The sequence below is a fragment of the Bos grunniens genome, chromosome 6 (genome assembly GCF_055505025.1).
Source record: "Bos grunniens cultivar Pamir isolate PY7600 chromosome 6, Bosgru_T2T1.0, whole genome shotgun sequence".
Lineage (NCBI taxonomy): Eukaryota > Metazoa > Chordata > Mammalia > Artiodactyla > Bovidae > Bos > Bos grunniens.
This window is the reverse complement of record NC_141170.1, coordinates 15875121-15890057: the sequence shown is the minus strand read 5'-3', so window position 1 is coordinate 15890057 and position 14937 is coordinate 15875121. Positions and strand designations below refer to the sequence as shown.

The 14937-nt window shown below is 42.2% G+C and overlaps 1 protein-coding gene across 2 annotated transcripts in view; it reads right to left on the bottom strand.

Moving 5' to 3' along the window:
* C6H4orf36 (chromosome 6 C4orf36 homolog) overlaps positions 1-13904 on the bottom strand; it is a 40807-nt gene extending 26903 nt beyond the window's left edge. The window contains exons 1-4 of one of the 2 annotated variants that reach the window (XM_086404969.1): positions 13300-13904; positions 13046-13183; positions 7964-8118; positions 7369-7732 (exon numbers count right to left, since the gene is read on the bottom strand). In XM_086404969.1, the coding sequence (XP_086261095.1) occupies positions 7599-7732; positions 7964-8118; positions 13046-13110 (354 nt within the window). In that variant the 5' untranslated portion in view covers positions 13111-13183; positions 13300-13904 and the 3' untranslated portion in view covers positions 7369-7598. The remainder of the gene's footprint in view (positions 1-7368; positions 7733-7963; positions 8119-13045; positions 13184-13299) is intronic. The other variant, XM_086404968.1, reaches the window with a different exon arrangement.
* Positions 13905-14937: the final 1033 nt, after the last annotated feature.

The window sequence follows — 14937 nt, the reverse complement described above, 5'->3', positions numbered from 1 at the left end:
GGACTCTCAAGAGAGTAGTTCAAAAGCAAAAGGATACACAGGACTGGACCAAAATATTCAAAGAACCTTTAGAAGAAAGGTCATGTGGGGGCTTCCCTGGTGGCTCAGACGGTAAAGAATCCACCTGCCAATGCAGGAGACCCAGGTTCGATCCCAGGAAGATCCCCTGGAGAAGAGAATGGCTACCCACTCCAATACTCTTGCCTGGAGAATTCCATGGACAGAGAAGCATGGCAGGCTACAGTCCATGGGGTCACAACACAACTGAGCGACTAAAACTTTCACTTTTCACTTTCAGGGTCATATGAGATCTAAAACACTGTGGTTCTTACCAGTTCTCCTGTAAGTGGCTCTCCTAAAAGTCCCAAATGATTTAGTAATGGCCTCAATATATTCTTCATATAGAAGACCATCTGGGAACTCTCCAAATATACACAACAAAAGTCAAGGGATCTTACCTGCTAAACTTCACCTTGACACTAACCATCTTTTTACCTATTCTGTCTCAAGAAGACCTTATCTGTCTTGTATGTTATCACATATAAAGGTATTGAGAAGGAACACCCCTATCCTGGGTGTTACCTTCCATGTGAAGGGAATTCCAACAGCATTACACTCCTGGCCTCTTTCTGCCCCCACATTCACTCCACCTCAAGGGAAGTGGAGCTAACTGATAAGTCTGGAAGGATAAAGTGGATACATGTGATCCAACTCTTCCCTTCTTTCTTCCCCTTGGAAGCTAACATCCTAGAAAACATGTATTCTTAACTCAGCACACTTACTGGAAATCACCCTGCTATCCAGAAGGCCTGCTGTGGTCCAGAGCTACCATAATAAGATGAGGCAGGGATCAAATCTGTCTCATTCCATCCTGTCTCATTCGCTCCTGTCTCGTTCCAAATTCCTACTTACCCCAAACCAGCCATATTCTCTGATCTCAGATTTCTCAATAGGTCAAACAGGCATCCAGGCCAAACTAGACCAAGCAGGTGGCTTAACAGCATAGGTTTCTGGAAGATGTTGGACTTTGAATTCCATTCCTTTAAAAGCTGTGTCACTTTGGGGAAGTTACAAATCCTTCATCTAGCCCCATGATTCCTTCAGAACTGAAACAGGGACTTGAAAACATGCCAGGTTAAACATACACCTACTATACAATCCAGGCATTCCTCTCCTTGAAGTTTCCACCCAAGAGAAATTAAAACATATGCCCACACAATGCTCAAAGCAGCTTCATGTGTAAGCATGCAAAACTGGAAACAACCCACACATTTATCAATGAATTCACGGATAAACACAGGGGTATATTCATACAGCAGAACACCACTCAGCAATAAAAAGGACTATATACACAACAACATGGATGAATCTCAAAATAATTATGCTGAGCAAAAGAAGCCAGACAAAAAATATTACATATTGTATTTTGCATGTATAGGAAATTTTCAAAAACACAAATCAATCTATAGTACTGGAAAGCAGTTAGATCAGTGGTTTCCTGGGACTGGAGATGGGAAGTGAGCAGTGAGAAAGAATGGATTATAAGGCACACGAGAAAACTCTAGAGGAGGTGGATATGTTCACTGTCTTAATTGTGATGACGATCCTACAAGTGTCAAAACTCAAATTGTATTTTAAATATATAGTTTCTGGTACAGCCATTGACACACCAATAAAAATGACAAGTACGAATGTCAAAGTATATACAGAGAAGAAACAACTGGTATCAAATCCCCTGATCACTCTTCAAAAGTGGCAACTTTTCAATCAAATATACTACTTCAATAAAAAATTTTTTTTGATCAACAAACTTCTGTCCAGGCTCAATAAGAAGAAAAAAGTGAGGACCCAAATAACTAAAATAAGAAATAGGAGAGGAGAAATAGGGAGTTCCCTGGCAGTCCAGTGGTTAAGACTCTACACTTCCACTGCAGGGGGGGTGGGTTCGATCCCTGGTCAGGGAACTAAGATCCTGCATGCCGCAAGTCTTGACCAAAGAGTAAGAAAAAGAAAATTTAGAAACTGAAAATATGCCCAATACCAACTAAATTATTTGATGTTTGACAGAAACCAACAAAATACTGTAAAGCAATTAGCCTTCAACTAAAAATAAATTTTTAAAAGAAAAAAAATCTTAAAAAAATTAAAAAGGAAATGAAAAGATGGAACTACCCATGAAATAGTTTAATTTCCCAGAACTGAGGGACACGAATTTCCAGCTTGGAAAGACCTGTGGAGGGCCAAGCACAGTGAGTTCTGGTAAGAGTATTGATAGCTAATGCTGTCAGTGTTAGTGCTTCCTCTTATGCCAGGCACTGGTCTAAGTGCCTTACATATTAACTCATTTACTTGTCACAAGTGTCACTAAAGGACAGAGAAGTTAAATAATTTGCCTGACTCCACATTTTCAATTCAGGAGATGTAGGTTCAATCCCTGGTCAGGGAACTAAGAGGGCGCTAAGACCCCACATGGCCCTGGGGTGTAGTCAACAAGAAAAAAAATTGTCTGAGATGACACAGCTAATAAGTGATGGAGCTGGCATGCAAACCCATTTGACCCATGCTCTACACTCAGTGCTCTAAATATCTATGCGACATTGGATATAAATAGTCTTCCACCATGATTCCTGTCAGAATACTGGGATCTAGGAGGACACGCCATAGTTGCCGGAGAGAGAGAAAAAAAGCGGGTTCTAAGGAAAGGATCTGGAGTAAAACCGGCTTTAGGAATGCTCACTAACATATCAAATACTAAACAGAAATAACAAGGCCTTCAAAATGTAAGAGACCTGGGTTTGATCCCTAGGTAGGGAAGATCCCCTGGAGGAGGAAATGGCAATCCACTCCAGTATTCTTGCCTGGGAAATTCCATGGACAGAGGAGCCAGACAGGCTACAGTCTATGGCATCCCGAAGAGTGACATAAATCAGCACACTTAAAATATTACAGGAACATATTTGCAACCTAGACTTCCATACCCAGCCAATCTATCAATGAATTCTAAGTAAAATAAAGATTTTGGACAATAAGACCTTAAATTTTTTACCCACATGTACCCCTTCTCAGGTGACTACTGGAGGACATATTCCATGATAATAAAAGATTAAAGCAAGAAAGAAGATGATGAGGGACATAGGAAACAAAAGCACCTACACTAAAGAGTATGAAATGGATCCCCCTGATGGTAATGTAGAAACCACAGGAGAGCTAGTTCTTAGTGTACAAATTAACAGCTCGGGTTACATACAGCAAGTCTTTCTCAGAGGACTTCTCAGGAGGATGAAATGATAGACTATATAGGGATGTTATAAGAACATTAACAACTGGCAAAGAGCTTGGGATTGACTGAGTGATAAATACATTGAAAAGCAATTCCCAGGTGGCTTAGTGGTAAAGAACCTGCCTGCCAATGCAGGAGATGCAGGTTTAATCCCTGAGTGGGGAAGATCCACTGGAGAAGGAAATGGCTACCTAGTCCAGTATTCTTGCCTGGGAATCCCATGGACAGAGGAGCCTGGTGGGCCCAGTCCATGCGGTCGCTAAAGAGCTGGACATGACTCTCTAAATTGGAAGTGGTCCAACAGGAGATGGCAAGAGTGAACATCAACATTTTAGGAATTGACTGCAATGGGTGAATTTTATTCAGATGATCATTATATCCACTACTATGGGCAAGAATCCCTTAGAAGAAATGGAGTAGCCCTCATAGTCAACAAAAGAGTCCAAAATGCAGTACTTGGGTGCAATCTCAAAAATGACAGAATGATTCCTGTTCATTTCCAAGGCAAACAAATCAATATCACAGTAATCCAAGTCTATGCCCCAACCACTAATGCTGAAGAAGCTGAAGTTGAACTTTTAGATCTTCTATGAAGATCTAAAAATCCTTCTAGAACTAACACCCCAAAAAGATGTCTTTTTCATTATAGGGTACTGGAATGCAAAAGTAGGAAGTCAAGAGATACCTGGAGTAACAGGCAAGTTTGACCTTGGAGTACAAAATGAAGCAGGTCAAAGGCTAACAGAGTTTTGCCAAGAGAACTCACTGGTCATAGCAAACACCCTCTACCAACAACACAAGAGAAAACTCTACACATGAACATCATCAGATGGTCAACACTAAAATTAGACTAATTATATTCTTTGCAGCCCAAGATGGAGAAGATCTATACAGTCAGCAAAAATAAGACCGGGAGCTAACTGTGGCTCAGATCATGAACTCCGTATTGCCAAAGTCAGACTCAAACCAAAGAAAGTAATGAAAACCACTAGACCATTCAGGTATGACCTAAATCAAATCCCTTACAATTATACAGTGGAAGTGACAAATATATTCAAGGGATTAGATTTGATAGACAGAATGCCTGAAGAACTATGGACAGAGGTTCATGACATTGTACAGGAGGCGGTGATCAAGACCATCCCCAAGAAAAAGAAATGGAAAAAGGCAAAATGGTTGTCTGAGGAGGCCTTACAAATAGCTGAGAAATAAAGAGAAGTGAAAGGCAAAGGAGAAAAGGAAAGATATAAGCATCTGAATACAGAGTTCCAAAGAATAGCAAGGAGAGAGATAAGAAAGCCTTCCTAAGTGATCAATGCAAAGAAATGGAAAAAAAAAAAAAACAAAACAATAGACTGGGAAAGACTAGAGATCTCTTCAAGAAAATTAGAGATACCAGGAAAACATTTCATGCAAAGATGGTCACAATAAAGGACAGAAATGGTACAGATCTAACAGAAGCAGAAGATACTACGAAGAGGTTGCAAGAATACCCAGAACTATACAAAAAAGATCTCAATGACCCAGATAACAACGATAGTGTGATCACTCACCTAGAGCCAGACATCCTGGAATGTGAAATCAAGTGGGCCTTAGGAAGCATCACTACAAACAAAGCTAGTGGAGGTGATGGAATTCCAGTTGAGCTATTTCAAATCCTAAAAGATGATGCTGTGAAAGTGATGCACTCAACATGCCAGCAAATTTGGAAAACTCAGCAATGGCCACAGGACTGGAAAAGGTCAGTTTTCATTCAAATCCCAAAGAAAGGCAATGCCAAAGGATGTTCAAACTACTGCACAATTGCACTCATCTCACACGCTAGCAAAGTAATGCTCAAAATTCTCCAAGCAAGTCTTCAACAGTACATGAATCAAGAACTTCCAATGGTCAAGCTGGATTTAGGAAAGGCAGAGGATCCAGAGATCAAATTGCCAACATCTGTTGGATCATAGAAACAGTAAGAGAATTATAGAAAAACATCTACTTCTGCTTCACTGACTATGCCAAAGCCTTTGACTGTGTGGATCATAACAAACTGTGAAAAATTCTTAAAGAGATGGCAATACCAGACCATGTGACCTGCCTCCTGAGAAATCTGTATGCAGGTCAAGAAGCAACAGTTAGAACTAGACATGGAACAACACACTGGTTCCAAATTGGGAAAGGAGTACGTCAAGGCTGCATATTGTCACCCTACTTATTTAACTTATATGCAGAGTACATCATGAGAAATGCCGGGCTGGATGAAGCACAAGCTGGAATCAAGATTGCCAGCAGAAATATCAATAACCTCAGATATGCAGATGACACCACCCTTATGGCAGAAAGTGAAGACGAACTAAAGAGCCTCTTGATGAAAGTGAAAGAGGAGAGTGAAAAAGCTGGCTTAAAAGCCAACATTTAAAAAACTAAGATCATGGCATCAGGTCTGATCATTTCATGGCAAATAGATGGGGAAACAGTGGAAATAGTGACAGACTTTCTTCTCTTGGGCTCCAAAATCACTGCAGATGGTGACTGCAGCCATGAAATTAAAAGACGCTTGCTCCTTGGAAGAAAAACTATGACCAACCTAGACAGCATATTAAAAAGCAGAGACATTACTTTGCCAACAAAGGTCCATCTAGTCAAAGCTATGGTTTTTCCAGTAGTCATGTATGGATATGAAACATGGACCATAAAGAAAGCAGAGCACCGAAGAATTGATGCTTTTGAACTGTGATGTTGGAGAAGACTCTTGAGAGTCCCTTGGACTGCAAGGAGATCAAACCAGTCAATCCTAAAGGAAATCAGTCCTGAATGTTCATTGGAAGGACTGATGTTGAAGTTGAAGCTCCAATACTTTGGCCACTGATGCGAAGAACTGACTCACTGGAAGACCCTGATGCTGTGAAAGACTGATGGCAGGAGGAGAAGGGGACCACAGAGGATGAGATGGTTGGATGGCATCACCGACTCGATGGACATGAGTTTGAGCAAGCTCTGGGAGTTGGTGATGGACAGGAAAGACTGGCATGCTGCTGTCCATGGGGTTGCAAAGAGTAGGACACGACCGAGTGACTAGACTGAAGTCAGTTGCTAAATACTGCACACATTGTTTGTGGTTGGTGAGTTGCTAAGTCGTGTCTAAGTCATTCACAACCCCATGAACTGTAGCCCACCAGGCTCCTCTGTCCATGCCATTTCCCGGTAAGAATACTGGAGTGGGTGATATACCCAACCCAGGGATCAAACCAAGGTCTCCTGCATTGGCAGGAAGTTTCTCTACTGCTGAGCCACCTGAGAAGCCTACAATAAACACTTAATTGTGCTTAAATATAGCCTTCGTATTCAAGTGTACTTTACTGGATTCAAATTCTAGGAAAACTGGTTCATGCAAATCCAATTCTTTCTAGTTAGTCAATTCCCCATTCTCCAACCACTCTGTACAAGTGAGTTTTCCTCACAGATGCTGTCTTTGTATTTTCATGTCATTTTCACATATGCATGCGTTCCACATGCTCCAGAGGGCATCCCAGAGAGACAGTATGAAAATAGGCAAAAGGAAAAAGATGATTTTTTAGAGAACAAAAACTTTAAACTTGCCACTTTACAGTTCCACATGAGAGGGACTTCCCCGGTGGTCCAGTGGCCAGGACTCCATGCTCCTTTCAATGCAGGGGGCGCCACGTTTGACCCCTGGTCGGGGAATTATTAATAGATCCCACATGCCACAACTAAAAGATCCCACGTGCTGCAACTAAGACCTGGTACAATCAATAAATACTTTTTAAAAAATAAAGTGCCACATGAGAATAATAAATGATGTTTCATTGAGAACTGGAAACTAGGTTACTAAAATGAAACCCACAATTTTTATCTAATAACATTTTTTACATTTAAAAAATAATTTGTCTCTCTCCTTTTTTGGCACCTCCTTGGGGGTCTCAAAGATGAAAATTCAAAATATTCTTCAAAATAATGTCTCTTGGGGGCAGGGGGCAATGCTTCTGACAAGAAGTTTCCCTTTACCTTGGTGCAATTTTGCAAAAATCAAAATGAATAGCACAAGTGACTCAATGCCAGCAACATTTTCATCTACTTACAGTGCTGTTGTCTGTGATATAACGGTACAAATAGGTGGCTGGAACACAGATCTTTGAGAGCTGTCAGCTAAGAGCTGTCGGCTAAGAGCTGTCCGATAACCTACAGGAGCTGGCTCACCCACCAGGGGGCATTCAGATGTCTGCATCCGACTGCACACAGGGAAAGGTCAGTCCTTCATCCTCTTTGGATGCAAAACCCACAGAGAACAGATTCAACTATGAGATGACAGTCATTTAGGTGGAAGAGGTCTTCTCAAACCAACTGGCCTTTCCCTTAGGGAAAACTGAATTTTCTTAGCTGCATTTTCCTGACATTTCAGGTTATTCAAGCGCTTCATTTCATACTCCCTTTCACACTGGATGGCTGAAAAATAAAATACACAAAGCAATCCAACTGACATTTTTTACCAGGCATAGTTTAGTCCAAGATGAATATTTATCACACAGAAAAATCCACATTCGTGCATACTAAACAAGAAGACAGAGCTACACAGAAGGGAGCATGGGTGTGAATGAGCCAATTTAAACACATGTCTAATAATCAAAATAACACACAAAACTTAAAATTTATTAAAGTAGTTCCTACAGAACTTACATTCCGCTGAAGGGAGCAGACCATCCTTAATGGTTTTACATTTTCTGAGGTGTACACAGCTACCAAATGCAATTTCTTCCAAGAAAGGCAACTTGATGTTCGCTAGTTTCGTGTACCACGTCTTTGTGAGTAGTGCAAGTTCCCAGGGTTCCTGTCTGGGGCAAAAATTAACTCATTCAATAAACATTTATTGACATTGATGACGGGATATAGATAAGACATTTGCGTTCTCAGTTCCATTTCCCACTAGAGATTTTGGTTTGCAGAGGAGTATTCAGGATTTTCCAGAGTTGCAAATCTAGCCAGGAGAAGGGAGCCTTAAATCAACATGTTATAATCTTTCAATGTAGAAATATTAATATATTGAAAAATAACCATAAATTATAATGATAGGAACTTTCGCTCAAAAAACAGCCTCCATGGAGTCAATCCAATCTTTCCATGTCTTTAAAGAGGATGTAGTTAAAAACTGTAAGCTCCAAGTCTTTCTTGGTTAATCAAAAATACGATCACATTAGGGAAGGAACAAAGGGAATATAATGATTATGGTGCTTGGCACACAGTAAAGCTTTGAGTGTGTGATCTGACTTTTTTTTAATTTTTTAGAAATATTTATTTATTTGGCTGTGCTGGATCTTAGTTGCAGCATGCAAACTCTTAGTTTTGGCATGTGGGATCTAGTTTTTGGACCAGAAATCAAACCCATACCCCCTGCATCGGGAGCATGGAGTCTTAGCCACTGGACCACCAGGGAAGTCCATGATCTGATTTAAATCTTTACAACACCATGGAGGTAAGACAAGGGAACAAAGACTCAGAAGTTAACTGAGAACCAGAGCTGAGATGTAACCCAAGTGTATTTAGAAGTATCAACAGAATCCTTAGAAAACAGGAGAAAGGAATGAAATCCCAAACTACAGTATTTAAAAATAATCACAGTGAAATTTTAATGGATTGTTTTATGTATCCTACTTTGGAAGTTTTAAGTATCAGCTGTGTTTCTCAGTTATAGTCAATGTGAACTCATATGTATGAGGAAAGGGGAAAGACCTGCTTTGGTATAGGTAGGCGAAATGAGCTTACTACATACATGCCATCTGTCTTCCTCCTCTAGCTTCCTTGTTATTTTATCGTCTAACCTTAAGGAGTGACTTGAAGTCTACAATTATTATAAATGCACTTGAACAAATACACAAAGATGTATTTACAAGAATCCTCAGTGAAACATTGCTTATCCAAAAAACCTCACAAAACAGTCTAATGTCTACAAAGAAGAGCCTGACTAAACTGTAGTACACATATGTAATGAAAGAATGAGGTTTATCCTTACCTATGGATTTGGAAAGATGAGCAATCAAACAGTTAATGTTTTCTAGCACCTACTACATGCTGTTGCTGCTGCTAAGTCACTTCAGTCATGTCCGACTCTGTGTGACCCCATAGACGGCAGCCCACCAGGCTCCCCGTCCCTGGGATTCTCCAGGCAAGAACACTGGAGTGGGTTGCCATTTCCTTCTCCCATGCATGAAAGTGAAAAGTGAAAGTGAAGTTGCTCAGTCCTATCCGACTCCTAGCGACCCCATGGACTGCCGCCTACCAGGCCCCTCCGTCCATGGGATTTTCCAGGCAAGAGTACTGGAGTGGGTTGCCATTGCCTTCTCCCCTACTACATGCTAGATACTCTTTTAATCAGTTTACAGGTGCTATTATGCTTATTTTATAGGTTGGGAAGCAGGAGCAGAGAAAAATTTACTCAACGTCACAAGGCTTGGGTTTGAAATTTTAATGCATGTACAAATATATCTATGTATACATATATAGGAGTGTATATATACATATATGTATGCACACATGCATAATACAGGTTTATATAAATGATGTGAATACAGTTCAGACACTGATGGCATTATGGACTAAAAGAACAAAAGTGTTCTAAAACCTAAGACGTAAATGTCTAAAATCTACAATTTACTCAAGATCACAAGGCTTGAGTTTGAAATTTCAACTCGGAAAATCAGATTCTATAATCTATGCTCTTAACCACTAAGCTACACAAGATAAAGTAGGGGAGGGAGCAAAGTTCAATATAATCCCCCACGTGCAAAAACGTGTGTGTGTACACATATGTGTATGTATGTGCATCAGATACAAGAGACAGAAATTGTAGGAAAACATAAAACATTTTACCTGAGTGGGACTGGGCAGGTAGTATAGGGATGAGATATGAGAGATAACATTTTTATTTTACTTTAAAAGCATTTGAAAATAAAAATGTTAAATGGTTTTGATCTTCTAAAATTGCTTAACCAAAAAAAGCCCAAAGTGAAAAACTGCCTGAGCAAATGAAAGAATCTGCCTGTAATACAGGAGGACCCCAGTTCGATTCCTAGGTCAGGAAGATCCCCTGGAGAAGGGACAGGCTACCCACTCCAATATTCTTGGGCCTCCCTGGTGGCTCAGATGGTAAAGAATTGGTGCATAATGCAGGAGACCTGGGTTCGATCCCCGGGTTGGGAAGATCACCTGGAGGAGGGCATGGCAACCCACTCCAGTATTCTTGCCTGGAGAATCCCCAAGGACAGAGTTGCTGGGGAGGCTACAATCCATGGGGTCACAGAGTCAGACGTGACTAAGTGACAAAGAATAACAGTCTGTTCCTCTTAATTTAGCTGCTGTTATAAACAGGATGATATCAAATACTGTCCTGTGAGATTGACAGAGAAGACACTGGTTTTGCAGATATTATTCATGATATAAAATGCTATATAGCCAAAACCACAGAATCAGTGCTTTAAATCATTCTCAGGAATGATTTAAATCATATACAGGAATCATTTACAGGAATATCTTGTTATAAAAATTATGCTTGCAACAATGACTATAGTGGTTATTTGCCTATAGTTCAAGGTCTAAAGTCATACTGAACGAACAGAACTAAGCAGAGTGCAATAATGAGTTTTCCCATAACTCTGGTTTTATAACCCCATGGGATGTATCCATTTCCTTCTTAGAATGTTGTCAAAAAGTAAAGTTCAATTCACTCACAATGATAAATATATCTAGATTGCGGCTGCTGCTGCTAAGTCACTTCAGTCGTGTCCGACTCTGTGCGACCCCACAGACGGCAGCCCAACAGGCTCCCCCGTCCCTGAGATTCTCCAGGCAAGAATGCTGGAGTGGGTTGCCATTTCCTTCTCCAATGCATGAAAGTGAAAAGTGAAAGTGAAGTCGCTCAGTCGTGCCTGACTCTTAGCGACCCGGTGGACTGCAGCCCACCAGGCTCCTCCATCCATGGGATTTTCCAAGGCAAGAGTACTGGAGTGGGGTGCCATTGCCTTCTCCGATAGATTGCGGCAGAGAGGTTAAAAAACAAGTTCAAAAATTTAAAACAAGATAGCACAACAGTCGGAGAAGGTAATGGCACCCCACTCCAGTACTCTTGCCTGGAAAATCCCATGGATGGAGGAGCCTGGTGGGCTGCAGTCCACGGGGTCTCAAAAAGTTGGACACGACTGAGTGACCTCACTTTCACTTTTCACTTTCATGCATTGGAGAAGGAAATGGCAACCCACTCCAGCGTTCTTGCCTGGAGAATCCCAGGGACAGGGAAGCCTGTTGGGCTGCCGTCTGTGGGGTCGCACAGAGTCGGACACGACTGAAGCGACTCAGCAGCAGCAGCAGCAGCACAACAATATTACAGAGTGAAACTCTCATGTAGTAGCAACCCATGTTCACTATGGGTTTACTATTATTTCAGACAACATACAAGTACCTTACCTACATTACTTCATTTGTATTCCATACCATGTGGGTCCGTACTGATCTGTTCATTTCACAGATGTGGAAGCCAAGGCACAGAGAAGCTAAGTAATTTACTCAAGGCAGCATGGGCAGCCAGGGGCAGAGCCAGGCTTTGAGCCCTGGTTTTCTTGGTAGGGCTTTTGTTTTTTTTTTTGTTTGGTTTTTTTTTTTTTGAGCAGAGTTCCTTTTGCTAACAATGGGTCCTTGTTAGTTATCCATTTTAAATACAGCAGTGTATACACGAAGTATTTCCTAAAGTTCTTAACTATCCCTTAGTTAAGATAGTTAAGATAGTTCTTAACTATCCCTCCTCAACTCCCCCACCCCAGCAACCATAAGTTCATTTTCTAAGTCTGTGAGTCTCTGTTTTGTAAGTAAGTTTATTTCTTTTTAGATTCCATGTATAAGGACAGTCATACACATTTCTCCTTCTCTGTCTGACTTACTTCACTCAGCATGACACTCTCTAGGGCCATCCATGTTGTTGCAAACGGCATTATTTCATTCTTTTTAATGGCTGAGTATATATGGACCACATCTTCTTTATCCATTCCTCTTTCAATGGATATTTAGATTGTTTCCATGTCTTGGCTATTGTAAACAGTGCTGCAGTGAACACTGGGGTGCACGTATCCTTTCAGATCATGTTTTTCTCCGGATATATGCCCAGGAGTCAGACTGCAGGATCATATGGTAGTCCTATTTTTAGATTTTTTATGGAACCTCCATACTGTTCTCCACAGTGACTGTACCAATTTACATTTCCAGAGCCCCAGTCTTCTTGATTGGAAAGCCCATATTGTCCATTTACTACCCTCCAAATACACAGGATGCAAAACTGACTCTGTACCAGTTAATCAAGTGTTCTGTTAAGATGTATCAGACACCAAGGCATTTTAAGTTAGATTTACACTATCTAAAGAGGTATTTTAAGGTTGTTGTCAGTAGTAGAAAATGTTGCTTTGGAGTAAGAAAATTCATACTTCAGTCCTTGTCACTCCCTTGTACTACATGACTGAGGGACTTTGATCATATTACCAAATTTTAGTCTTCTCATTTGAAATTTGTTTTGTTGTAAAAAACCAAGTAAGAATAGTTAACAATCCTTATAAAAGCATTTTCCTTTTTTAAAAAAAAATCAGTATCCAGGCACCAGAAAATGCCTCATACAGTCCAGTATCTCACGGGGAACATAAGGATGTCCAGTACTTTTATTTTAACAAGGACGCTTCCCCCCCACCCCAACCCTGAGTCAGTGCTTACCTGATAAAAACTACTTACACTTTATAACAATTGCACCGCAAAAGCTTTTCTACTCCATTCTTTCTTTGCAAGCCATAAGCCATGGTGAATTATTACAGTCCAATTTCCTAACACAGGTGCCTGATGTAATGACTCAGATATTCTTGTTCATTTTACCTGAAATGATTGCAACACACCTAATTAAGATAAAATATTTCACTTGACTATTTTAATATCCAAATAATAAAAAGATCCAGAAAAAAAAAATGTCTGAATCTAAGAACCTCCCTCACCGATGTTCATGAACTGAACCTCTATTCTCTTCTATTTTCCACGAACTCATTTTATCACTTCTTGCCACGTTAGGAGAAAATGCCAGGTAAATAGCATCAGCATTCTGGCCTCGTATTCTGTCCTTGCCTAAAGCCTGCCAAATGGGCTCAAAAAACCTCAACACCAAAATGTGTCTCAAACGTGACAGTGTTAAGCCACAAAGCACGGGCTGGCACCGGGACTTTCCGTCCTCCATCCGCGAGCCCTTTTAAAGAATGCAGACCTTCCTCCCAGGTTTTCCCTTTTGCAAAAATCTGCGCTTAAAATGTGACCCACTTCATGTACCACTCCCATGCCTCCTCCCGCTCAGGCTTCGGGATGGGTGTCCTCCCGCTGGATGCGCAGATCCCGGGAGGACCCGGGTCCTCCCGAGCCCGGGGTGGGGAGGAGAGATGAAGAGGGGAAGGAAGTGGGGATGAAGAGGAGGGAAGAAGAGGAGAGACGGTAAGAGGGAAGGAGGATTGCGGGGAGAGGGCAGGGCCGGCCCTCCTTGCGCCTTGCCCACCCACGCCTAGCTCCGCCCCTCCTCCCACCCACGCCTAGCTCCGCCCCTCCTCCCACTCACGCCACACACGGGGCGGGAGCGGCCACTCCGCCCAAGCCTCGCGAGACTGGTGCCCGCGAGAGGACGCCGGCGCCCGATTACCTTCGCTGGGGTGTGGGAGGATCTCGGGGCCCCCATGGGTCGAGGGCCGAGCGCGCGCCCATCTAGTCGCCCATGGCCGCGCGCACAGGCCTTCTTCCTGCTCGCGCCTGGAGGTGCGGGCGGCCCTGCGTCAGGCCAGAGCCTCCATAAAGGGCTTTGTGGTGAGGGCCGCGCCCACGAGAGGTCCCGTTGGGGTCCGGGGCTCGGTGTCCCACAGCCGACGGCCGGCTGACGCTTGACGGAACCAAGCCCACAGCTTGTAAGCTAGGCCTTTACCTGGAGACGACGCTTCTGACAGCGAAGGGGTTGAGTGCAGGGACCTGGGGGACTTGGTTTGGGGGCAGCACTTAGAGAAACGCGCTGGGTTCTGAAGTGTGGACGTGCGTGAGTCTCCTGCATGCCCTGAGGGCGCAGAACTGCGTTAGTTCCCGCATGCCTCATGCGTCAGGGCCGCTTCGAACAGTGATGCTCCAGACATCTGATGAGCGTTATGGGCAAAGTAGGCTTGCGAAAACGTGGTCTGATGGACACGTTTCTGAAGTCCTTACAGGGTGGTGACTCAGGACGAATCTATATTACTATGTCAGATGGTCACCGCTTAACGTCAAACGGAAATAGTTTACCTCTATTTTGCGCGCAGGTTTTGGAGTCAGAACTGGGTTAGATTCCTAGTTCCGCCACTTTTAAGTTGATCACTTTTAAAGTTAATCTTGCTTACGTAAGTTTTCTAAGCCGCAATTTCTTTCACCTGTAAAACAAGTATAATATTCTATATCTTACAGGGTTGTTGTGATGCTCAAAGGTCGAGTCTAAATTCTCTGCCACAGGGTAAATGCCCAATTACCTAATTTTGAGCCTATTAACAACTTTATGGGATGGGCGAGGGATAGCATTCCAGTTGTAAAGAAGTGGATTGAACTAAGATTGAAGGACTGCCTAGGGTCCGGTAGCT